We start from the raw sequence: 19588 nt of genomic DNA on the forward strand, positions 1-19588 counted from the left end.
GCTTTCCCCACCCTGCTGCGGCGATGTTTGGCCACCAGGGGGACAGGCGGTTCTCTCCCTTCATGCTTGGTCCCAGCACCAGTCACTTAAAACTTCTTCCAATCACTTCGAGCAGCTGTCATTGATGAGTTTTATTTTTATTTCCTTCCCTGCTTCCTTCCTGTTGCTTCACATCAGAGGAAGCTTTTGGGGTTTCTTTCCAGGTGCAAACTGGATTATTTTGGTCATGAATAAGCTTCTTCCTGTTTACCGGTTTTAATTTAAGAGAGTTTTGTGTTTTTATTTGATGCCATCATACGTTGCCCATTTGTGTTGCTTTGGTTCGTGAAAAGCCACATTAGAAAGTGTCTTAAAGATTAGTATGAGATGTTTGAATGTCAGTTCATGAATAAAATATCGGCTTAAATGTTCCTAAAATTGCATCTTTGTCACTTCCACCTATTAAAAATTGCAAATGTGAAACCTTTTCCACGTAAAGTCTCGTTGTGTTTACGTTCCAGTGTTGGATCAAAAGATGTACCGAAGCAAAAACACCTTAAATAGTTTGAGCATATTTTAAGTTATTGCAAGAGTCAGCATTAATTAGTAATAAACGTAAAGTATCTGAACATGGCTGAAGCGTTTGGGTTAAAAATGTTCGCCTGTAATGAAACTGAAGCAGAAACTTATCTAACAAGCGGTCGATCTTGTGATCCTGAGTTCATGCGCAACATCCTGTAGATCCACTTCCTTCCTGAAGCACGTGCGCTTCCACGGTTCCGCTCCAGCCCATGAACAAAACACGCCATTTTATGTACAATATGTACAACATTTACTATAATTAATATATAAAATAGACAATGTACTTACATTTTCACAATAGAAAAAATACAAGTAATAAATACAAAAAAAAAAAAAAAACATTTGTTTGCAAGTATTACAAAACATCCAGCACTGTTTGACAGATGTGAGCCAATGAAATAGAGAATAAATGCTTTACCACGCTGATATTCATATAGTAAATATACCAGCCTGACGTGTCGCCATGCTATCGCTAGCTCTGCTCAGTGGCCTCGACTCCGTGAAATCCAAGCCCGACCGACGGAGGTTTAAGTGAATAAAAGCATCACTTCTCTCCTCTTCCTCTTCCCGTCTTACTTTCTGACTCGCCCCTTCAACAACTCGCCCCCCTCCTCATCTCCATCTCTCTTTCCACAACTGCCCCACTCTTCCGCTTTCTTTTAAACATCCCGCAGCTCCCAATTCAGAAGTGACCTTCATTTTTCACACAAACAGACATAGAAAAATAATATCCCTCCAGGAATTCACTACGACAAGCCAGGACAAACATCGCAAAAAATACACACACAAAAAAAAAATCATACAGCAATATGGCCAACGGCTTGGAACATATTTCTACATGGCTAATAATTAACATCGTAAAGTAATCACTTGCCACACAACACAATTAGACGTGAGAATATCCCAGGACTAGTCAAAAGTACTTCTGAAAATATATAGAACATCACTGCACTCGTTAGCTTGTCTTTTTAAAATATCTACCTTTAAATACAAATAAAATATAGAATAACTCTGATAAATGTCAATCAACATTTTTGTCTCTCAGTGACCCGAACACAACAAACATCAGAACCGGAATGTGTGCGGAGGATCTGCATCGTCTTGAGCGTCATTCCTACGACCAACAATCTGCTGCTGGGAGTCGACCAGATATGAAGAAATGTGATGGGAGAGGATGAAGGGAAAGGCCTACGGGACGGCGGTGAGGACAGCCATGATGGACGGCTGAGAGACAGTGGCTCTGAGGAGGCAGAGCTAGAAGAAGAGATGAAGATGCTGAGGTTCTCCTTGGGTAGGATTAGAAGTGAGACAATAAGAGGGACAGTGAAGGTTAGACGTTTTGGAGACAAGGTCAGAGAGACCAGACTTTGATGGTTTGGACATCAGAGGAGAGACAGGGACTATATCGGGAGAAGGATGCTGAGGATGGAGCTGCCAGGGAACAGGGCTAGAGGACGACCCAGAAGATACATGGACGTAGTGAGGGAGGACATGAGAGAGGACGATGCAAAGGACAGGGTGAAGTGGAGACGGTCGGGTTGCCGTGGCGACCCCTCACGGAGTCCCAGCAGCCTGTAGCTGTGCAGCTGGGATGAAATGAGCGATGAGGTGGGCGTGTCCAGACGGAGGAGCGGTTATAACCTTTATATAACTTACACACGCTGAAGGCACTGCATTAATGTGAGAAGACGTGCACGAGCAGTAAAAAGTTACCCCCCCCCCCCCCCGCATGGAGGGGCAGAAGAGGCGGGACTTCAGGACGAGCAGGTTCATCCAAAGAAACATCTGCAGCATTTCTCCACAGCCTAAATCCTCCCAACACGAAGCGGATGGGAATCGGGTTCGGCGTTACCGGAAGCCCAAACGGACCGTCGAGCGGCGACCCCTTCGGAACCATGAAGCAAACACGAGTGACTCTGGGGTACCGTCCCGCACGGAGGCAGAGACCCACGTGGCCCGGCTGGGACACCGACAGGAAGTCACACGCACGCACAAGGAAGCCGAGAGGAGCCCCCCCCCCCCCCCGGCTCACTCTGGCGTCAGAGCTGGATCTGCTGAGCAGGGATGTGTAGTCGATCTGGGCCGGTGTGTGTGTGTGCGTGTGCGTGTGTGTGCGTGTGTGTGTGCGCGTGTGTGTGTGTGTGAGAGAGATGACATCAACGCTCCAACGCCTCTTCCACATTAAAGGCCTCCATTTTTCCAAGCAGGATTTGAAACTCGGGATTCTTCTTAGTGAATTGTGATTCACTCAGTTTCAGGCAAGTGAACTGGATTACATGGAAGACGGGGAGACAGGAGGACAGGAGGACGGGAGGACAGGGAGACAGGAGGACGGGAGGACAGGAAACAGGGAGACAGGGAACAGGGAGACAGGAGGACGGGGAGACAGGAGGACAGGAGGACAGGAGGACGGGGAACAGGGGGACAGGAGGACAGGGGGACAGGGAGACGCCTCCACCTGTCTTTCAGGATGTTCTTTTTTTTAACTGTTCTTGGGCTCCGTTTGGGAAACTAAACGCTGCTGTTGTTGTTGTTGTTGTTGTTTACTCATCACAGGAATGTAGGAATCACGTAAATATGATCCAAAAGAAGTTGAAACGGTGAACGAGGCATGAATCAAACGAGCGTGTGCGTGTGTGTGTGTGTGTGTGTGACCCCCCCGGGTCCAGCAGCTCCTCCTAGGATGACTCCTGTTCTCTCGGCTGCTGTGGACTCTTCACGATGGTGATGACGGAGGCGGTGTTGAGGCGTGGCGCCGTGGCCAGCAGGTGGCCCCCCCCGGCCTCCAGCCCCCTCGCGAACCTCTGGAGCGCCGCCAGCCGCGCGCCCAGCCCCTCCAGCTCCTTCCTCATGCCGGCGTTCTCGGCCCCCAGCCGCTCCACCTCCCTCTGGAGCTCCGTCTTCTGCTGCTCCAGCGCTTCGCGCTGCGACACCCGCTTGACCCGGCAGCTGGCGGCGTAGCCCCGGTTCTTCAGGGTCCGCCGGCGCTGCTTCAGCTTCTGGATCTCCTCGCGGGACAGGCCGCGCAGGTGGAGGTTGAGCTCCCGCACGGAGAGGGACATGAGCTCGCCGTCCGACAGCACGGGCACGTTCTCGCCGCATTCCTGCTTCACCTGGCGAGGAGGAGGACGAAGCGTTTGTTAGCGGCGGCTCAAAACGCCGACGTCGGCATTTCTCCGTCTCTCCTCGGGACGGGTCTTTTAAGGTTCATTGTGTGCATGTTGAATGAAACGGAGGTCAAAGTTCATCCGTTATCTGGATTCTTTTACAGCCAACGCTCCGACGCCGATCTTTGCTACCTAGATGTTTACTTTTCACATCAGGAGTATTTCAGGACAGAGGAAAGTTACGAAAAGGGAATATCTGGATCCGCTAACGGCGCTAACGCGAAGAGCAAAAACGTAAACAAACAGATAAACGTTAATAATAATAATAATAATAAAAAATATAGTTACCTTCAAGGCTTTGCTGCTTCTCTCCATCGCCACGATCGGACCCAAACACAGATAGAGACACTCTGTAGAAACAGAAAGGACACACAGACATGGTACGCTCTGACATGTGACTCGGGCCGTCGGTTGAATCCGGGCTGAGCGTCGCCCGTCCGCTCACGAGACAGTCACGCATGATGGACGGCGAGGGGCTCGACGCGAACGCCCAGAGGAGGCTTCTCCGTTAGCCGGAGCGCCGAGGAGGAAGCTGTCTCGTCACGCGTCTGCTCTTTGGTTGCTCAAAGCAGGTGTCCCAACAAACCCCCCCCCACCCAACACTTCCCTTATCGTTCTGCAGGCTCGCTGCTAAAAACAGAACTATCTGACAGGAAACTGTTTTATGAGCCCGTTGGTCACTAGACACAGCGAAGACACAATAACCTCGATACGGGGGAACGGTACCGAACGACACGTACGGGCCGGTTTTCATGGGGGGGGGGACACACCAACACTCTTAAACGGCTGCTTCCAGCGAGGAGTTGGACGCTATTTAGTCAGACATAAAAGAACAAAAAGACATTTAAAGTCCCCGTCCACCCGTCCCCCCGTCTATTTCCAGGCCTTAGACTCCACCTAAAAACACAAACTCATTTCATCACAGTGAATATACCGATATATCCTGACGCCTCCGTGAGGGAGTCGTCTACTACTGGACTTGTCCCCCGAGGGGTCGCCACAGCAACCCAACCTCCACTTCACCCTGTCCTTCGCATCGTCCTCCCCTCATGTCCTCCCTCACTACATCCATGCACCCCCTCCTGGGTCGTCCTCTAGCCCCGCCTCCCCTCTGGACATCTCCAAACTTCAGCGTCCTTCTACCGATATAGTCCCCGTCAGTCCTCTGGACATGTCCAAACTTCAGCGTCCTTCTACCGATATAGTCCCCGTCAGTCCTCTGGACATGTCCAAACTTCAGCGTCCTTCTACCGATATAGTCCCCGTCAGTCCTCTGGACATGTCCAAACTTCAGCGTCCTTCTACCGATATAGTCCCCGTCTGTCCTCTGGACATGTCCAAACTTCAGCGTCCTTCTACCGATATAGTCCCCGTCTTCCCTCTGGACATGTCCAAACTTCAGCGTCCTTCTACCGATATAGTCCCCGTCTCTCCTCTGGACATGTCCAAACTTCAGCGTCCTTCTACCGATATAGTCCCCGTCTCTCCTCTGGACATGTCCAAACTTCAGCGTCCTTCTATCGATATAGTCCCTGTCTGTCCTCTAGACATGTCCAAACCAAATAGAGTTTAAATAGCCTGTTTTGCTGACAATAAAACGCATTTCCCGAAACCCGTGGGCGGTGGATGTCTCAGCAGACTGCGGTTGTCCAATGTCCACCCAGCCGGTGGACGGAGACCGTTTCGGCAAAGTCACGGTGATTCAGCAATAAGCAGTTCGCTCAGCGCTGAGACGAGCGATCCGTCCCAACCGGACAAAACGCGCATTTTCGATGTTCGCCTGAACAACAAAGGCTATTTTGTGTCTACTTTCCTATTTATGCGACTTTAAAGGAGCTTCCGGAGCGACAACAAGTGAACGGCGCTTCCATAACAAACCGGGCTACACCGAGATAGCGCGTTTTATGACGTGCTCTAATGGGCCACGGTTAAACACCGGACACCGGACACCGGACCACAGGCGACACCTGCGTTACATCCTGGATGTACTCAGAGGGTGAAGATCTGGACGGATATAGTAAACAGCCGGAACGACGTCCATTTTTATTCCGAGTCAAAATCATCATATTCAATCATAGTGAATAAAAACGGGAGCTAAAGTCTTCCACCGGTTGTCAGATATTGCGGTGGAACCGTGAACAGACGGAAAGGGGGGGTCAAATCGGCCTTAAACATGCTAACGACGCAGCAATGTTAACTGTTAGCATCTAGCATCAGCGGTTCCTGGCTAGCTAGCTAAAGGGATTAAAGCGAACAGCTGCCTCGGTAAATCCTCGTTGGGGACATTAACATAAAGGCCGCGCTAAGAACCGTCTACAAATACAAGATCAATATTTTAGCGTTTCTTATTTTCGAAAAAACATACAGCTTACCTGCTGGGTCGAAGCGACTCGGTGCGACAAAATGTCAGTCCGCCTTTTCCCGGAATTACTCTCTGCTGCTCTCTGAGGTTGGATTCTTTCATTCATAAAAAACACAAGCGATGATGACGTCAGGCCTAAAGAATGAAGGCGGGACCGCCCCGCCCCCGCGGCGTATTCCGACAGGATGTAAACAAGGAATCCCATCGTCCCGGGATTTTTCCATGACCAGTCCCGCTTTGGTTGTTTCCAGCTCCGTTTTCTCAGGACAAAGACACAATTATAGTTCGAGGTTTAATATCTCACTTTGGCATTACCTCCGTGCCGCCATGTTCCTGGCATGAGGCTGTCGGGGATTTTTTCCGAGTCGTTCACGTTGTATAAAACAGTAAAGTAGTTTTCCGTAAATTTCTATATCTTCAAAAATACCGATGGAAACAAATTTAAACTATGCTGTGTCATTTGTGAGGAAATGTAATTAATGTATTTGTCCCGTGGCTCTGGTTTTTAAGTGACCCCCCCCCCCCCCCCCCCCCCCCCCCACACACACACACACACAATTACGCATGAGAGAAAATGAAAGTTTTTGTGATGTTTTACTGATTATTCTTTTTGTCAGCGTCATTTCGCGCACACAACAGACTAAATACTGTATCAAAATAGCCAAACTTTAATTTCCATGAACGCTGTTGTTGGACCTTCATTACTGTTGCACTAATGTGCTATTATTCAGACCTTTTGTAAACATACTACGAATAATTTTGGTGTCCTGAAAATAAATCTTATAACGGTGCATGAATTGTAATGTTCATAGAGTAAATATGGTAAATATTTGTACATGTATATGGTAAATATTTGTAAATGTTGTACATATTATGTGTCTTTTTAATTTATTGTTATTTTGCATCATGTAAATGTTATGTGTGCTTTTTAATTGGACCATTGTGTCTGCAAATAAAGATTTGATTGATTGATTGAATGGAGTACGAAGGACTTTCAACGGAAACAAGAACGCAAGGGCTTTTTTGAAATGCTCGTCTTAGAAAGGATGTTTGACTGTACTTGTACTGTAATACATACTATTGTTTGACTGTACTTGTACTCTAACATTCTATCTAATAAATATATTCATCATCATCAATAATCGTTCTGTCTTGACCACCAGGGAGATTCTGGTCTCTATGTTGCTGTAATTAGTCCTACTCGCCCACAGGGGGCGCTGTTTATTTTGAGAGCCAATCCACAGCGCTTGTTCTGCTTCCGGCGTGCGTCTTTCCCTGACGTCACCGCGTCTTCCTGCTGTGACCTCGGACTGTCATGAAGCCGACGCACGCTTCCTAGCATCAGCTTTAATGCTACTCGGAGGGGACTGATCGGATCGACTTCAGGCGGATCGACCTCGCGGCGCTTTCCAGTGAATCACTCGCCGTTCGCACTGCTGATCCAACCCGGCACAGAGCATCCGGCTAACAGGAGACATGGCCGAACTCGAGGAGCTCTCCCCGTCGGCGGGCCCGGTGGCCACACGGCCCCCCGAGGACGAGATTGACGACGACGATGAAGATGAAGATGTAAGCGTTGGCCATTCTGTGGAGCTTCGGCTGATAAACATAAATCTAACGCGGGAACGCAGTCTTATTCTTTATCTTGGCTAACATGGCTAGCTTATAATACTATAGCAATGCTAACTCGTGCTGCAGTAAATGAGTTATCATTGTTGTCTGAATGTTATTCATATGTGATGAAACTTCGTGCTGGATTGTTTCTTTATTTTCCTGCGTGTTTAATTTTAAAATGCTTGATGATTTTCTCGTTCTTTTATGCACCATTATTTATTTTATTTTTTTCTTAAGTTGGATGAGACGCTCGTGGAGAGATTGTGGGGCCTCACAGAGATGTTTCCTGACACGGTTCGCAGCATCGTTGATGTCTCTGCACATTGCTCTGTCTCGCTGGCCAAGAGGTTTTACAGGTAAATCTCTCTAAGTGATTTCCTCCCTCGGCGCCAAGGGTAGAGTTAGAAGATAAAACCCTTAAATCCTTTATGACTCAAGAGCCAAATCTTCCAAATGATTAGGTGTTAGAAATCACTGGAATAAATGTCCCTGGTCATAATTTCTTTTTTTTTTTTTGGACATGCATACTTAAATTGTAAAATAATAAACTAATCGGGTGCTTTGTGCGTTTCAGTTTTTCTCGTTCGGCCCTGTGGGTGGGCACGACCTCCTTTATGATCCTTGTACTTCCTGTTGTGTTTGAGACGGAGCGATTACAGCTGGAGCAGCAGCAGCTACAGCAGCAGAGACAGGTGGGTATTCGTACGAGTCGAGGACGATCCGAAGGAACCGAGGCGCACGTGGTTAATAGAAAGAAGTGTGATGAACCCATTCTCCTAGATTCTGTTGGGACCAAACACTGGAATGTCTGGTGGGATGCCAGGCATGATGCCTCTGGCGCCAAGCAAGATGTGAGGGAAAGCCGGGACGACGTGAATCTGAAATGCAGCTCGACTGGTCACAAGGAGAACCATGAAGAAGGGAAAAAAGGAGCTAAAGCTGTATGGCAACGACACAAGATTACATTCACTCCAATATATTGGATTCTAGAAAGAACGGTTTTATCTCGCTGTCTCTCCCGACCACAACACAATGCAGAGACTTTATTTCAAGGAGCAGTACTTCTCTTTTTTTTTATTTTAAATAGATACTCGTATCAATATTATATTGTGTTCTTTAGGGGATAACGTGTACATGTGGAATTATGGTCTGGTCTACAGAATGGTTTCTGCAATCCGCCACTGTCCACCATTGTGCTATGAACGTATGCTATAGTGCGATGTCTCTCAAACTGGCCACTGTTAATACTTTTATTATATGATAATGAATTTAAAACAGTGGAATACAGTAACACTAGGTTCCATCAAGAATTCTTTGTCTATTGAAATTAAGTCAAGTTATTGGGATTTAAGATGGAAAACATATAAAGTTTTTGAATAAATGTGGTAATAGAAGCTTTGATGCTAAATGTCTCAAATTTCTGTGACATGTTCTGTCTTAAGAGTGTTATTTTCTTCTGTTATCCATGTGACAGTTCATCTCGTACCTCTGTTAACGAACAACCCCATGTCTCTGCTTAGTTTTCATCATGAGTGTCCTAATTAAAACCCAACGTCCAATGGAAATCAAAGCGCTTACTTTGACATTGTTGAGTGTGTTTTTACAGCCTGTCCATTTAGGGACTTATGATTGCAATGTAAGATCAAGTGATTACATATTTAAAACAAAAAAAGACTTAAAGTTAAAGGTTTTTATGTCACTATCAAATTATGACATGCAAACACAATGTTAAAATAGATATAATGCCTCGTGCATGTTTGTGCACTCCAAATATTTAGATTTTGCTGGAATAACATATTTCTGATTATCTGAGAGCCAGCAGTGGAATTTATTGAGTCTTTAACATTGTTCAATGGTATTACATGTTTTATATGCACATATAAATGGGGTTATCAATGTGAAAATGCAATTTCTTTCACCTGACCTCATTCTGGATCAGATCCAGAATACATTTTGCATGATAGTTCATATAAGACCCGTTTATTACTCTGATTTTTGGTGAGTGAATTGAATATATTTTACAAGGTATGATTTTTTTTAAAGCCTCCCTTATAAAAATCACGATTTTTATTTTTGTAATCGGATCTAAATTAGGTCGAGAACCTTATTCACACTTTTTTCATCAAGATCCATCCAGGAGTTTTTCCATAATTCTGCTAACAGACAGACAAACACCATCAAAAACAGCCTCCTCGGTGGAGGTAATATATTTGTTTACATGCTCCGATGCTGAATTAACTCGGCTATGTGATGACGCTTGTTAGAAAACTCTATCGCTAATATAAAATGTACAGTAGGCCGAAACGCAAGTGCGGCACTAGGTTTTGGAAGGTTATTCAAGGTTATGCAATGAATAATGCATCAATTCATATCCGCGTCACTGCAACCATAAATTCCGACGGCATTTGAATGCCACATAGGCAGTTGGCGCGCGCAAGAGCTCAAGGCGCGCTTACATGTTGAAAGTATATGCTATGCTAATTTGAGTCTTTATTTTGTACCATTATTATATAGATGATATAGTTTTATAGTGAACGTAATTGAGAAGAAGGATAATTTATATTTTGGACACATTCTTTTTATGCGTTCAGTTAAACATAGTTGAGTGTAACTAGCTCTGAAAATCATCGCGCTAGCTAGCTAGCTTATCTTGGCTAAAGATTCTTGCTGAGTGACAGTAAAACAAAATGAAGTCTTCAGAGGATCAAGTTGTTGCGGATGATTCTGGCTTTCAGGATGACGAGGTGAGATATACTATTTAAGATTTTTTGTTTTTTAAGCTCTATGTGTTTTATGCATATTGGATTTCCATGAAGAGAAATTCCCTCAGTTAAAAATACACAAACAAGCTCCTGACAATGAAAATAAGTTTGAATAAAAACAGGTTAAATGTGTTAACGTAAACATGACCTTACATTTACTAATTTCATCATAAATTACCAGATTATTGTTAATTACAAACACTCCAAAAATGCTGATGATATAGTGTGTATTCAGTTATGTCTTCTGCTTTGAATTGTTTTTGACATTTTGCTACGAATCCACGTCGAATACAAACTATTCTCCTCTTAAGTTTGCATGACCGATCTCACGTAGAATTTCTTTTTCCCCTGATCCCACCAGGAGTCGTTCTTCCAAGACATTGACCTTCTCCAGAAACACGGGATTGTGAGTATCATCTTAGATCCTCACAGTGATGAGAACCACTTTAAAACATTTAAATCTCAACGCTGGTCGATATTCAAATTGACGTTATCCCTTCAGATCGCTCATCAATATGCGCGTCTCTCTCTCTAAACTGAAATAATAGAATATGGCCGACATCAAAAAGCTGAAGTTGGTGGGCATCTGCACCGTGAAGGGGATCCAGATGACGACTCGCAAGGCCTTGTGCAACATCAAGGGCCTGTCGGAGGCGAAGGTGGAAAAGATCAAGGAGGCTGCTGGGAAACTGCTGGTAAAACTTTACTCTTGTGGGAATTAGATGAACAAAAATGGCTCACATCAAGCTTTGTGTAGGAGACAATTCTTTTACATTCCAGAATGTTGGTTTCCAGACTGCTTTCGAGTACAGCACAAAGAGGAAGCAGGTGTTCCACATCACGACTGGGAGCCAAGAGTTTGAGTTAAGATGCATTATTTATTAAAGTTATTATTGTTAATATTAATCCCAACTCATTGTGGTATTACTTTACAGCTAATTGATATCGATTTATCGCATACGCTGATGTTATACAGATATATTCTGTCTCTGCAGCAAACTGCTGGGCGGCGGTATGGAGAGTATGGCTATCACCGAGGCCTTCGGAGGTGAGATTCGTGCTTCTTTTGAGTTTGATTATATTATTCGACTGCCTTAACGCTTATTTCACACGTGATTTCCTCTTTCAGAGTTCCGCACAGGGAAGACCCAGCTCTCTCACACGCTCTGCGGTGAGAAAGGAGCCGTTTGAAGATGGCGGCGTGTTTAAGCAGCACTTTTAACATCACTTTGACTCTTGTTTCCGTCCAGTCACCGCTCAGCTGCCGGGCGAGGACGACTACTCGGGTGGAAAAGTCATCTTCATTGACACGGAGAACACTTTGTATCCTCACAAAGGTTGCCGCGTGCTGATGAGAGGCGCGTCTTTGTGTAAACACGACGCCCGTTTATGTGTACGAGTCCGTTTTTTTTATTCCGTTTTACATCATCCTTGACTTGTTCCAGCCGTCCCGACAGACTGAGGGACATCGCCGACAGGTTTAACGTGGACCACAGCGCCGTGCTGGACAACGTGCTCTACGCCCGGGCCTACACCAGTACGACCGGACCGTTCGCCCAAACGCTGTGTGCGCTGGAGGTTGATCAGTAACGGCCATTTGCTTTGCTTTGCTCCTCAGGCGAACACCAGATGGAGCTGTTGGACTTTGTAGCTGCCAAATTCCACGAGGAAGGAGGAGTCTTCAAACTGTTGGTGAATAAATATTCATTTGTGTTCTCTGTTCTCTCTACATCTATATTCTGTGACGGCTCTAGAGGGGACAGTGAACACGATGCGTCCTTCCAGACGTCCGTAGCCTTTTAATGTCCCTCCGCTCTGTGCCTTCCTGCTGCCAGATCATCGACTCCATCATGGCCTTGTTCAGAGTGGACTTCTCTGGTCGAGGCGAGCTGGCTGAGCGGCAGCAGAAACTGGCCCAGATGCTCTCCAGACTGCAGAAGATCTCCGAAGGTGAGTGAAAGCCATTCGTCAGCTTTACGTCTCATCTTCCACATGTCCTCCGTATTCATTTATGCTTCTTCTCAGAGTACAACGTAGCCGTGTTCGTCACCAACCAGATGACGGCTGATCCGGGTGCGGGAATGACGTGAGGAAAACTCCTTCATTCTGAATCATCCTGTTTTGTCTGCGAAGCTTCTGTCGCTGCTCGTTTCCTGACGGCGTGAGAGATCGAGTTCTTTCCCCGCTTGTTTAGGTTTCAGGCAGATCCCAAGAAGCCGATTGGTGGGCACATCCTGGCCCACGCCTCCACCACGCGGATCAGCTTGAGGAAGGGGCGCGGGGAGATGAGAATCGCCAAGATATTTGATAGGTAGTTTTAAAAAGCTTTATTCTTCTGTCATTATGCATGCAAACACACAAGGGGGGCCCCTGTAAACGATCCACACATGGATCTTGACGCTGTACTCGTTGTTTTGTTTCTTGATTTCTTCCAGTCCTGATATGCCTGAGAACGAAGCCACATTTGCCATCTCCGGTGGAGGAGTTACCGATGCCAAAGAGTGACGATCAAAAGGGAGACGCGCATGTTGGCGCTGTTCCCACAGCTTGTTCATTTAAACGTTTACCCATCTATCCAGAATGAATTAATATATCTATTTATTTATTGGAAACTCCATGTTATCTATTTATAAGGGTTCTGGTATTCTCATGTGTTTAATGTTTGAGTAAACAATGACAGCGTTTTTTGTCATGGATCAATAAACAGGTAACCGATAACTTAGCTGTTGTCTGAGTTTTATGTGTGTTTGCTGGTTTGAATGGAAATAGGATGTTAAATCTGATCTACCTGCGGGTACAAATAAAGTAAACTAGAATGAAGGGAACTCTAAAATGAACAGAAACCTGGACGCACAGGCGGCAGGCGCCCGCTGCTGCCCCCTAGCGGTGTCCGCAGCACGTGCAGCTGCAGCTCATGGCGTTATGGGCTCCACATGCGAGGCTTAACAAAGCGATGGGAAGTTCGTGTCGCTGAAACACGCCAGCAGCTAAACGCGTTTTAAAGGACCGAACATCGGCCACCTCGCCGGGCAGCGGAGGCCTCGTCAACCGCGGAGGAAGCAGCGATGGACCAGGCGGACACGGCCCCGGATTCATGGGAGCTGGAGGCCGAGGCCGAGGCCCCGACCGAAGCGGCCGGGCTCCCCGCCGCCTTCGCCGCCCTCAACGTGAACGCCAAGCCGTTCGTCCCCAACGTCAACGCCCCGGTGTTCGTCCCGAGCTTCCTGCAGGCGAGCGCCGCCGACACGCCGACTTCAGACGGTACGGTGACCGCCGGGCCGCCGGTGGAAAGTTAGCCTAACTTGCTAGCGCGCTGCTTGCTAACGCAGCTAAGTTAGCTTTTCTGACTGCAGCAGCGGGTTATCCTGCGCCGACTAGCCGATCAACAAGTTGGTGTAGCCCCGCGTTGTGCTGGTGTAATAGCGTGTTTATAACTCTGTGACGTGAACGCGGCTGTAATAAACACGAGTGGAAGTTTGACGTGGTTTTCACTTTTCTCCTCGAAGGTTCCTCCGAGCCGGCTTCAAGCATGGAGGCGACAGAAACAGCCGGTAGGAACGAGCGGAGCGAGGCTGCATGATCAATGTCGGTGGGGGCTCCATGATCAATGTCAGGGGGGGGGGGGGGGGGGTCCATGATTAATGTCAGGGGCGGGGCACCTCCATGATCAATGTGGGGGGGGGGGGCTGCTCCATGATCAATGTCGGTGGGGGCTGCCCCATGATCAATGTCGGTGGGGGCTCCATGATCAAAGTCAGGGGGGGGGTCCATGATTAATGTCAGGGGCGGGGCACCTCCATGATCAATGTGGGGGGGGGGGCTGCTCCATGATCAATGTCGGTGGGGGTTCGATGATCAATGTCAGGGGGGGATGGTTTGGCTCTCAGCTATATTTAGCTTGTATTCGTGTTTATGTATTTAGCTTGTATTCGTGTTTATGTATTTAGCTTGTATTCGTGTTTATATATTTAGCTTGTATTCGTGTTTATGTATGTAGCTTGTATTCATGTTTATGTATTTAGCTTGTATTCGTGTTTATATATTTAGCTTGTATTCGTGTTTATGTATTTAGCTTGTATTCGTGTTTATGTATTTAGCTTGTATTTGTGTTTATACATTTAGCTTGTATTCGTGTTTATATATTTAGCTTGTATTTGTGTTTATGTATTTAGCTTGTATTCGTGTTTATACATTTAGCTTGTATTCGTGTTTATATATTTAGCTTCTGGTCTCTGGTTCCAGCGCCGGTGGAGAATGGGAGCGCCGAGGCAGACATGACCGCGGAGGAGGAGATGTGGGAGCAGAAGGAGGAGCCGCGCGGGGGGCAGGAGGGCCGAGGAGGAACCTGCGAGGAGGGCGCCGTGACGAAGGAGGATGAGGAGATGATGGAGGAGGAAGAGGAGGAGATGCCCACGCCCAAAGTGGCTCCGGCACCATCAGACGCACCTAAAAAGGAGCACGTGAACGTCGTCTTCATCGGTCACGTGGGTGCGTCTCATTTGTTCGCGTGTGCATGAATGTGATGGAAGTTACTCAGGTGTGTTTACTGTTTTATTTTGTCCCTCAGATGCTGGAAAATCAACGATTGGAGGACAGATTATGTGAGTAATCCAGTAATCCACGCGTTTGTTTTGGGTTGTAGCTGCAGATAAACAAGAATGGCCGTCAGTCGATGGAAAAGGCCAAACCGTCACGTTGCCTCTCAGCAGGAACGGTTTCAGTGATTTTATTATTTTTTTCCCTTAATTCAGGAAAATAATTACAAAATAATATTGTGTATAATAAAAACTCTCCCAGATTTAGAGTCCTGAATCCGCCCATCCAGCTAGATCTGCACCGAAACTTAACGGGGCTCCGGCCTGACCTTTCCAGGAGAGTAGAAACTGCTTCAATAGTTTTTGGAGAAGAAAGTTTCTAACAGTTTCAGGGAGACTACTGTACTTTCGTCTGGACTATATCCTTCTACCGATATAGTCCCCGTCTCTCCTCTGGACATGTCCAAACCATCAAAGTCTGGTCTCTCTGACCTCGTCTCCAAAACGTCTAACCTTCACAGAGAGAGTGAAGAGTGAAAAAAAACTTTGATCCACCAAAATAAAGTGATCTTTCCATGATTTGTATTTTATTTAGGTTTTGGTTATTTTGGTTTAGGACTATGCAAAGTGCAGAGCTGCCGCCTTTTATTGGGGAGGCGGCTTGTTGTGTCAACGTTCCCTGCATTTGCATTGTCTTTGCCAGGTACTTAACTGGAATGGTGGAGAAACGAACCCTGGAGAAATATGAGAGGGAAGCGAAAGAGAAAAACAGGGAGACTTGGTAAGGAGAGTCGGGGCTGACGCCTCATTGTGCACAACTTTGACTCGTTGGCTTTTCCTGCAAGTCACCGAAGCAAACAATGCGGAGGCTTCAATTTCGAGAGGCTCCTTTGACGTGTGCGTGTGTGTGTGTGTGTGTTCCCTAAAAACGCATCGTGCTTATAGATGACGCTGGTTGCAGGTATCTGTCATGGGCTCTGGACACAAACCAGGAGGAGAGGGACAAGGGGAAGACGGTGGAGGTCGGCAGAGCGTACTTTGAGACTGAGAAGAAACACTTCACTATCCTGGACGCCCCCGGACACAAGAGCTTCGTCCCCAACATGATCGGCGGCGCGTCACAAGCCGATCTGGCCGTCCTGGTGAGAGCACGCAGGCGACGGTAGCACGAACAGAGAAGACGCTGCAGCTCCACACCCCCCCCCCCCCCCCACAGCCAGACCCGGCCCCAACTCGACCCCTCAGTTAGAATTCCCAGAAGAAATAATGGAAACCATGAGCCTTAGGTTCTGTCCAAGGTTTCTGCCTGTTAAAGGGAAGTTTCTCCTTGCCTCCGTCTTTTCCTGCTACCCCTGTAAAGTGCCTTGAGATGACTTTCTGTGCTGATCTGGGGTCAGAGAAATGAAAATGAATCGAATTGACCGGAGAAAGTATTTATTTTATTCGTGAGACGATTCAGGGAAATGTCCGCGAGGCTGTCTTTATTACATTATATTTATTTAAAGTGTTTGTCGCCCTCCATTTGCCCCCCGTCAGGTTATTTCAGCGAGGAAGGGCGAGTTCGAGACCGGCTTTGAGAAGGGGGGGCAGACCCGGGAGCACGCCATGCTGGCCAAAACGGCAGGAGTCAAACATCTCATTGTGCTGGTCAACAAGATGGACGATCCCACCGTCAACTGGAGCCTGGAGAGGTGAGGCGGGTGTATTTAGGGTTAGGGTCGACGTTCCCTTCCCTCTGTCGCGTCTGCCTCACAGCCGTTCTGGAGGGTTTCTTCCGTTTTCATGACGTCACAAATTGGATGTTGGTGAATGACGTCATGTCCTCGTTACCTCCCCGCAGGTACGAAGAGTGCAAAGAGAAGCTGGTGCCGTTCCTAAAGAAGGTGGGCTTCAACCCCAAGAAGGACATCCACTTCATGCCTTGCTCTGGACTCACAGGTGCCAACCTCAAGGACCCGCTGTCCGAATGCCCCTGGTACACGTAAGTCAACAATAACAGTCTGATTGCCTTGGTGCTTTCGGCCCCTTCCTTGTTTCTTTGTTTTCTGCTCCATCTAAACGCTCTCAGAACTCAGAAGCCTCTTGGATGAAGGTGAAAGGCCTTTGATCTTAGCCCAGTTGCTTGATCTGTTTCGTCCATCGTGAATTGTCGGGGGTTCTCTGCTGGGGTTCGCGTCGTGTGAAAGGTCTCTGCATCACGTTTCCTTTTCTTCACCAGGGGTTTGCCATTTATCGCTCATCTCGACAGTTTGCCAAACTTCACCAGATCCACCGACGGACCAGTCAGGCTACCAATTGTAGACAAGTACAAGGTGAGGGGGGGGGGGCGTTGAGGTGACGATCAAAAACATGTCCTCAGTGCATCAGAGGTCCTAACTTTTTTCAGTGTATTATTAGCACTAGTGTCCAGAGTAGCTGTAAGAACCCTTTTGTGCTCCTTTTGTGCTCCCCTTTATGAACATCGCCCCGATGGCCCGAACCAGGACATGGGCACAGTTATCCTCGGGAAGCTGGAGTCTGGAACCATCAGCAAAGCCCAGCAGCTGGTTATGATGCCAAACAGGGTGAGACATCGAACAATGAACCCGCTACGTCCTCGTATCGAACCCACGGACGCGAGATCTTCTCGGCAAAGCGGTTGACTTCCTGGCTCAGCGATGAGCTGTTCGGAGGATTAATGTTCCGCGTGTGCCGCTGGTTGTGTGTCCGGCAGCACACGGTGGAGGTATTGAGCCTCCTGAGCGATGACGTGGAGACGGACGACGCAACTCCCGGGGAGAATCTGAAGTTGAGGCTGAAGGGAATCGAGGAGGAGGAGATCCTCCCTGGTTTCATCCTCTGTAGTCCCGACAACCTCTGCCACTCTGGCCGGACCTTCGATGCTCAGGTAAAGACGGGAGATGACCAGAGTTGACCGGATTTTACGTAACAAGTTTTCTTTTCTTCTTCCTCCTCAGTTTGACTTTTCCTGTTAGCAAAGTAGCTCTTGTGTTTGTTTGTTTTTATTCATTTTCGCTAGTTTACGGCTTTTTTTTTAGTAACGTATCACGTGACCAAGAAAATTCACAGGCGAATGTTACGTTGGAGAAAATCCGGTCGTTTTTCAAAATAAAACACATTTTAGACGCTAGTGATCGATACAACGGAAATGTTATAAATGAGTTATTCTTTCTGTGCGGCCCGGTAACAAAGCCTCACGGACCGGTGGTTGGGGACCCCTGGGATAGATGGAGCGTAGGCCTCTTTGGATGTTCTAAAAGGATAACGATCCCAGGCAGACCTCAAAGACCACCAAGCATCTTTTTAGAGGCCCGGTCATAGCGGCTACAGGGTCTCTGACCTTTTATCTTTTCATCCGCTTCTTCCACACAACTGATAGATTGTGCATCTTACCGGTCGGGTGTCGAATCCTTTTGTCTCCGATCTTAACGTGTCAAATGAACTGATTGTGATTTCCTCTCGGAAAACATTTCTGAACTTGACAGGCTGCTCGTCTGCTTCGGTTTGTTTCAGATCGTCATCATTGAGCACAAATCAATTATTTGTCCTGGTTACAACGCAGTCCTTCACATCCACACCTGCATCGAGGAAGTGCAAATCACAGTAGGTCCCTGCTCACCTTTCCCCAGCTCCTTTTTTTTTTTTTTTTTTTTATCATTCTCCTGCCTCACTGGATTCCTCTTCCGTTCTTTAAATCCCGTCTGCAGGCCTTCATCTGTTTGGTGGACAAGAAGACGGGAGACAAAAGCAAAAACCGCCCTCGCTTCGTCAAGCAGGACCAGGTGTGCATCGCCAGGCTCCGGGCGGCGGGCGTCATCTGCTTGGAGACCTTCAAAGACTTCCCTCAGATGGGACGGTTCACGCTGCGAGATGAAGGTGAGGACCGAGTCCGTGTGCGATGATCAATAGTCTCCAAGAGTGGCGGGTTGGATTCAGGTGTGCTCGTTTCTCAGGTAAAACCATCGCCATCGGCAAAGTGCTGAAACTGGTTCCCGAAAAGGACTAAACGCAGCGGCGGCAGCGAGCGCGGAGGCGAGACGCTGCCGGAGACGACCCCAAACGGCTGCTTTCTCTTCACACACAGCGAAGCTGGAGAGTGAAAGTGGCTCAAGACTGAATCAGTTATTACAGATGAACATTATGAAGTGACAGATCAGGTCCAGTGTGTCGGCTTTCTCATATTGAGAGCTCAGCTATGCCACGAATGTAGCCCCCCCCCCACTCCTCCCCCCCCCTTCTGTGTTCCCGCGGCTGTCCCTGCTGTCGGTTGTTGCCACACCATTTGTTTTTAGAATGGAAATGGATGCAGTGCTATTGGAGTTCGGGAAGAACAGCAAAAACTACAGACAGATCCTGCAAAGGGTTGGTCTGTAATTCAAGATTCAAAGTGCATCTCCCTTTTTATCACTGGGATTAAGGATCTAATTCTAAGGGTTGCTGCTACAAAATGTTTTCGTTTGGTCTCGCTCTCATTGGATCGAACTCGCCTGCTGCCCCGATGAACCCGGACAAACGTACTTACACAGCTGTTACATGATCTAAAGTGAAAATAAATTATCACAAGTAAACGGAGAGGGAGTTTTGGTC

The 19588-nt window shown here is 47.3% G+C and overlaps 4 protein-coding genes across 4 annotated transcripts; 3 read left to right on the forward strand and 1 right to left on the reverse strand.

The window, feature by feature from the left end:
• Positions 1-540: 540 nt before the first annotated feature.
• On the reverse strand, positions 541-6192 carry maff (v-maf avian musculoaponeurotic fibrosarcoma oncogene homolog F). The gene is given in 6 exon segments (XM_068754289.1): positions 541-3674; positions 4017-4053; positions 4055-4078; positions 6101-6123; positions 6125-6160; positions 6163-6192. Coding segments are annotated over 6 exon segments (585 nt in total). The 3' UTR covers positions 541-3239.
• A 1194-nt stretch (positions 6193-7386) lies between these two features.
• Positions 7387-9272, forward strand: tomm22 (translocase of outer mitochondrial membrane 22 homolog (yeast)). Its single transcript, XM_068754623.1, has 4 exons — positions 7387-7659; positions 7942-8060; positions 8279-8396; positions 8485-9272. Exons 1-4 carry the CDS (start codon positions 7567-7569, stop codon positions 8557-8559), a joined length of 405 nt encoding a protein of 134 aa, XP_068610724.1. The 5' UTR covers positions 7387-7566; the 3' UTR covers positions 8560-9272.
• Positions 9273-10391: 1119 nt separating this feature from the next.
• dmc1 (DNA meiotic recombinase 1) lies at positions 10392-12971 on the forward strand. Its single transcript, XM_068754334.1, has 13 exons — positions 10392-10448; positions 10828-10872; positions 11015-11161; positions 11247-11329; positions 11462-11514; positions 11596-11637; positions 11717-11789; positions 11912-12003; positions 12085-12158; positions 12302-12416; positions 12492-12552; positions 12661-12777; positions 12902-12971. Exons 1-13 carry the CDS (start codon positions 10392-10394, stop codon positions 12969-12971), a joined length of 1029 nt encoding a protein of 342 aa, XP_068610435.1.
• Positions 12972-13394: 423 nt separating this feature from the next.
• Positions 13395-19568, forward strand: gspt1 (G1 to S phase transition 1). The gene is made up of 14 exons (XM_068754226.1): positions 13395-13727; positions 13973-14017; positions 14709-14954; positions 15034-15067; positions 15705-15782; positions 15963-16143; positions 16538-16692; positions 16842-16982; positions 17220-17313; positions 17485-17565; positions 17715-17888; positions 18515-18604; positions 18709-18877; positions 18955-19568. Exons 1-14 carry the CDS (start codon positions 13532-13534, stop codon positions 19005-19007), a joined length of 1737 nt encoding a protein of 578 aa, XP_068610327.1. The 5' UTR covers positions 13395-13531; the 3' UTR covers positions 19008-19568.
• The last annotated feature ends 20 nt before the right edge of the window (positions 19569-19588 follow it).

The sequence above is a fragment of the Brachionichthys hirsutus genome, chromosome 21 (genome assembly GCF_040956055.1).
Source record: "Brachionichthys hirsutus isolate HB-005 chromosome 21, CSIRO-AGI_Bhir_v1, whole genome shotgun sequence".
In the NCBI taxonomy this organism is placed as follows: domain Eukaryota; kingdom Metazoa; phylum Chordata; class Actinopteri; order Lophiiformes; family Brachionichthyidae; genus Brachionichthys; species Brachionichthys hirsutus.

Excerpts from the sequence above, each read along its gene's own strand:
- tomm22 (XM_068754623.1), top strand. The coding sequence starts at position 7,567 with ATGGCCGAACTCGAGGAGCTCTCCCCGTCGGCGGGCCCGGTGGCCACA. Across the intron at positions 8,061-8,278 it reads CTGGCCAAGAGGTTTTACAG|TTTTTCTCGTTCGGCCCTGT; the intron begins GTAAATCTCTCT and ends TGTGCGTTTCAG. Across the intron at positions 8,397-8,484 it reads AGCTACAGCAGCAGAGACAG|ATTCTGTTGGGACCAAACAC; the intron begins GTGGGTATTCGT and ends CCATTCTCCTAG.
- dmc1 (XM_068754334.1), top strand. The coding sequence starts at position 10,392 with ATGAAGTCTTCAGAGGATCAAGTTGTTGCGGATGATTCTGGCTTTCAG. Across the intron at positions 10,449-10,827 it reads CTGGCTTTCAGGATGACGAG|GAGTCGTTCTTCCAAGACAT; the intron begins GTGAGATATACT and ends TGATCCCACCAG. Across the intron at positions 11,790-11,911 it reads ATTGACACGGAGAACACTTT|CCGTCCCGACAGACTGAGGG; the intron begins GTATCCTCACAA and ends GACTTGTTCCAG.
- gspt1 (XM_068754226.1), top strand. The coding sequence starts at position 13,532 with ATGGACCAGGCGGACACGGCCCCGGATTCATGGGAGCTGGAGGCCGAG. Across the intron at positions 16,144-16,537 it reads AAGCCGATCTGGCCGTCCTG|GTTATTTCAGCGAGGAAGGG; the intron begins GTGAGAGCACGC and ends GCCCCCCGTCAG. Across the intron at positions 18,878-18,954 it reads GTTCACGCTGCGAGATGAAG|GTAAAACCATCGCCATCGGC; the intron begins GTGAGGACCGAG and ends CTCGTTTCTCAG.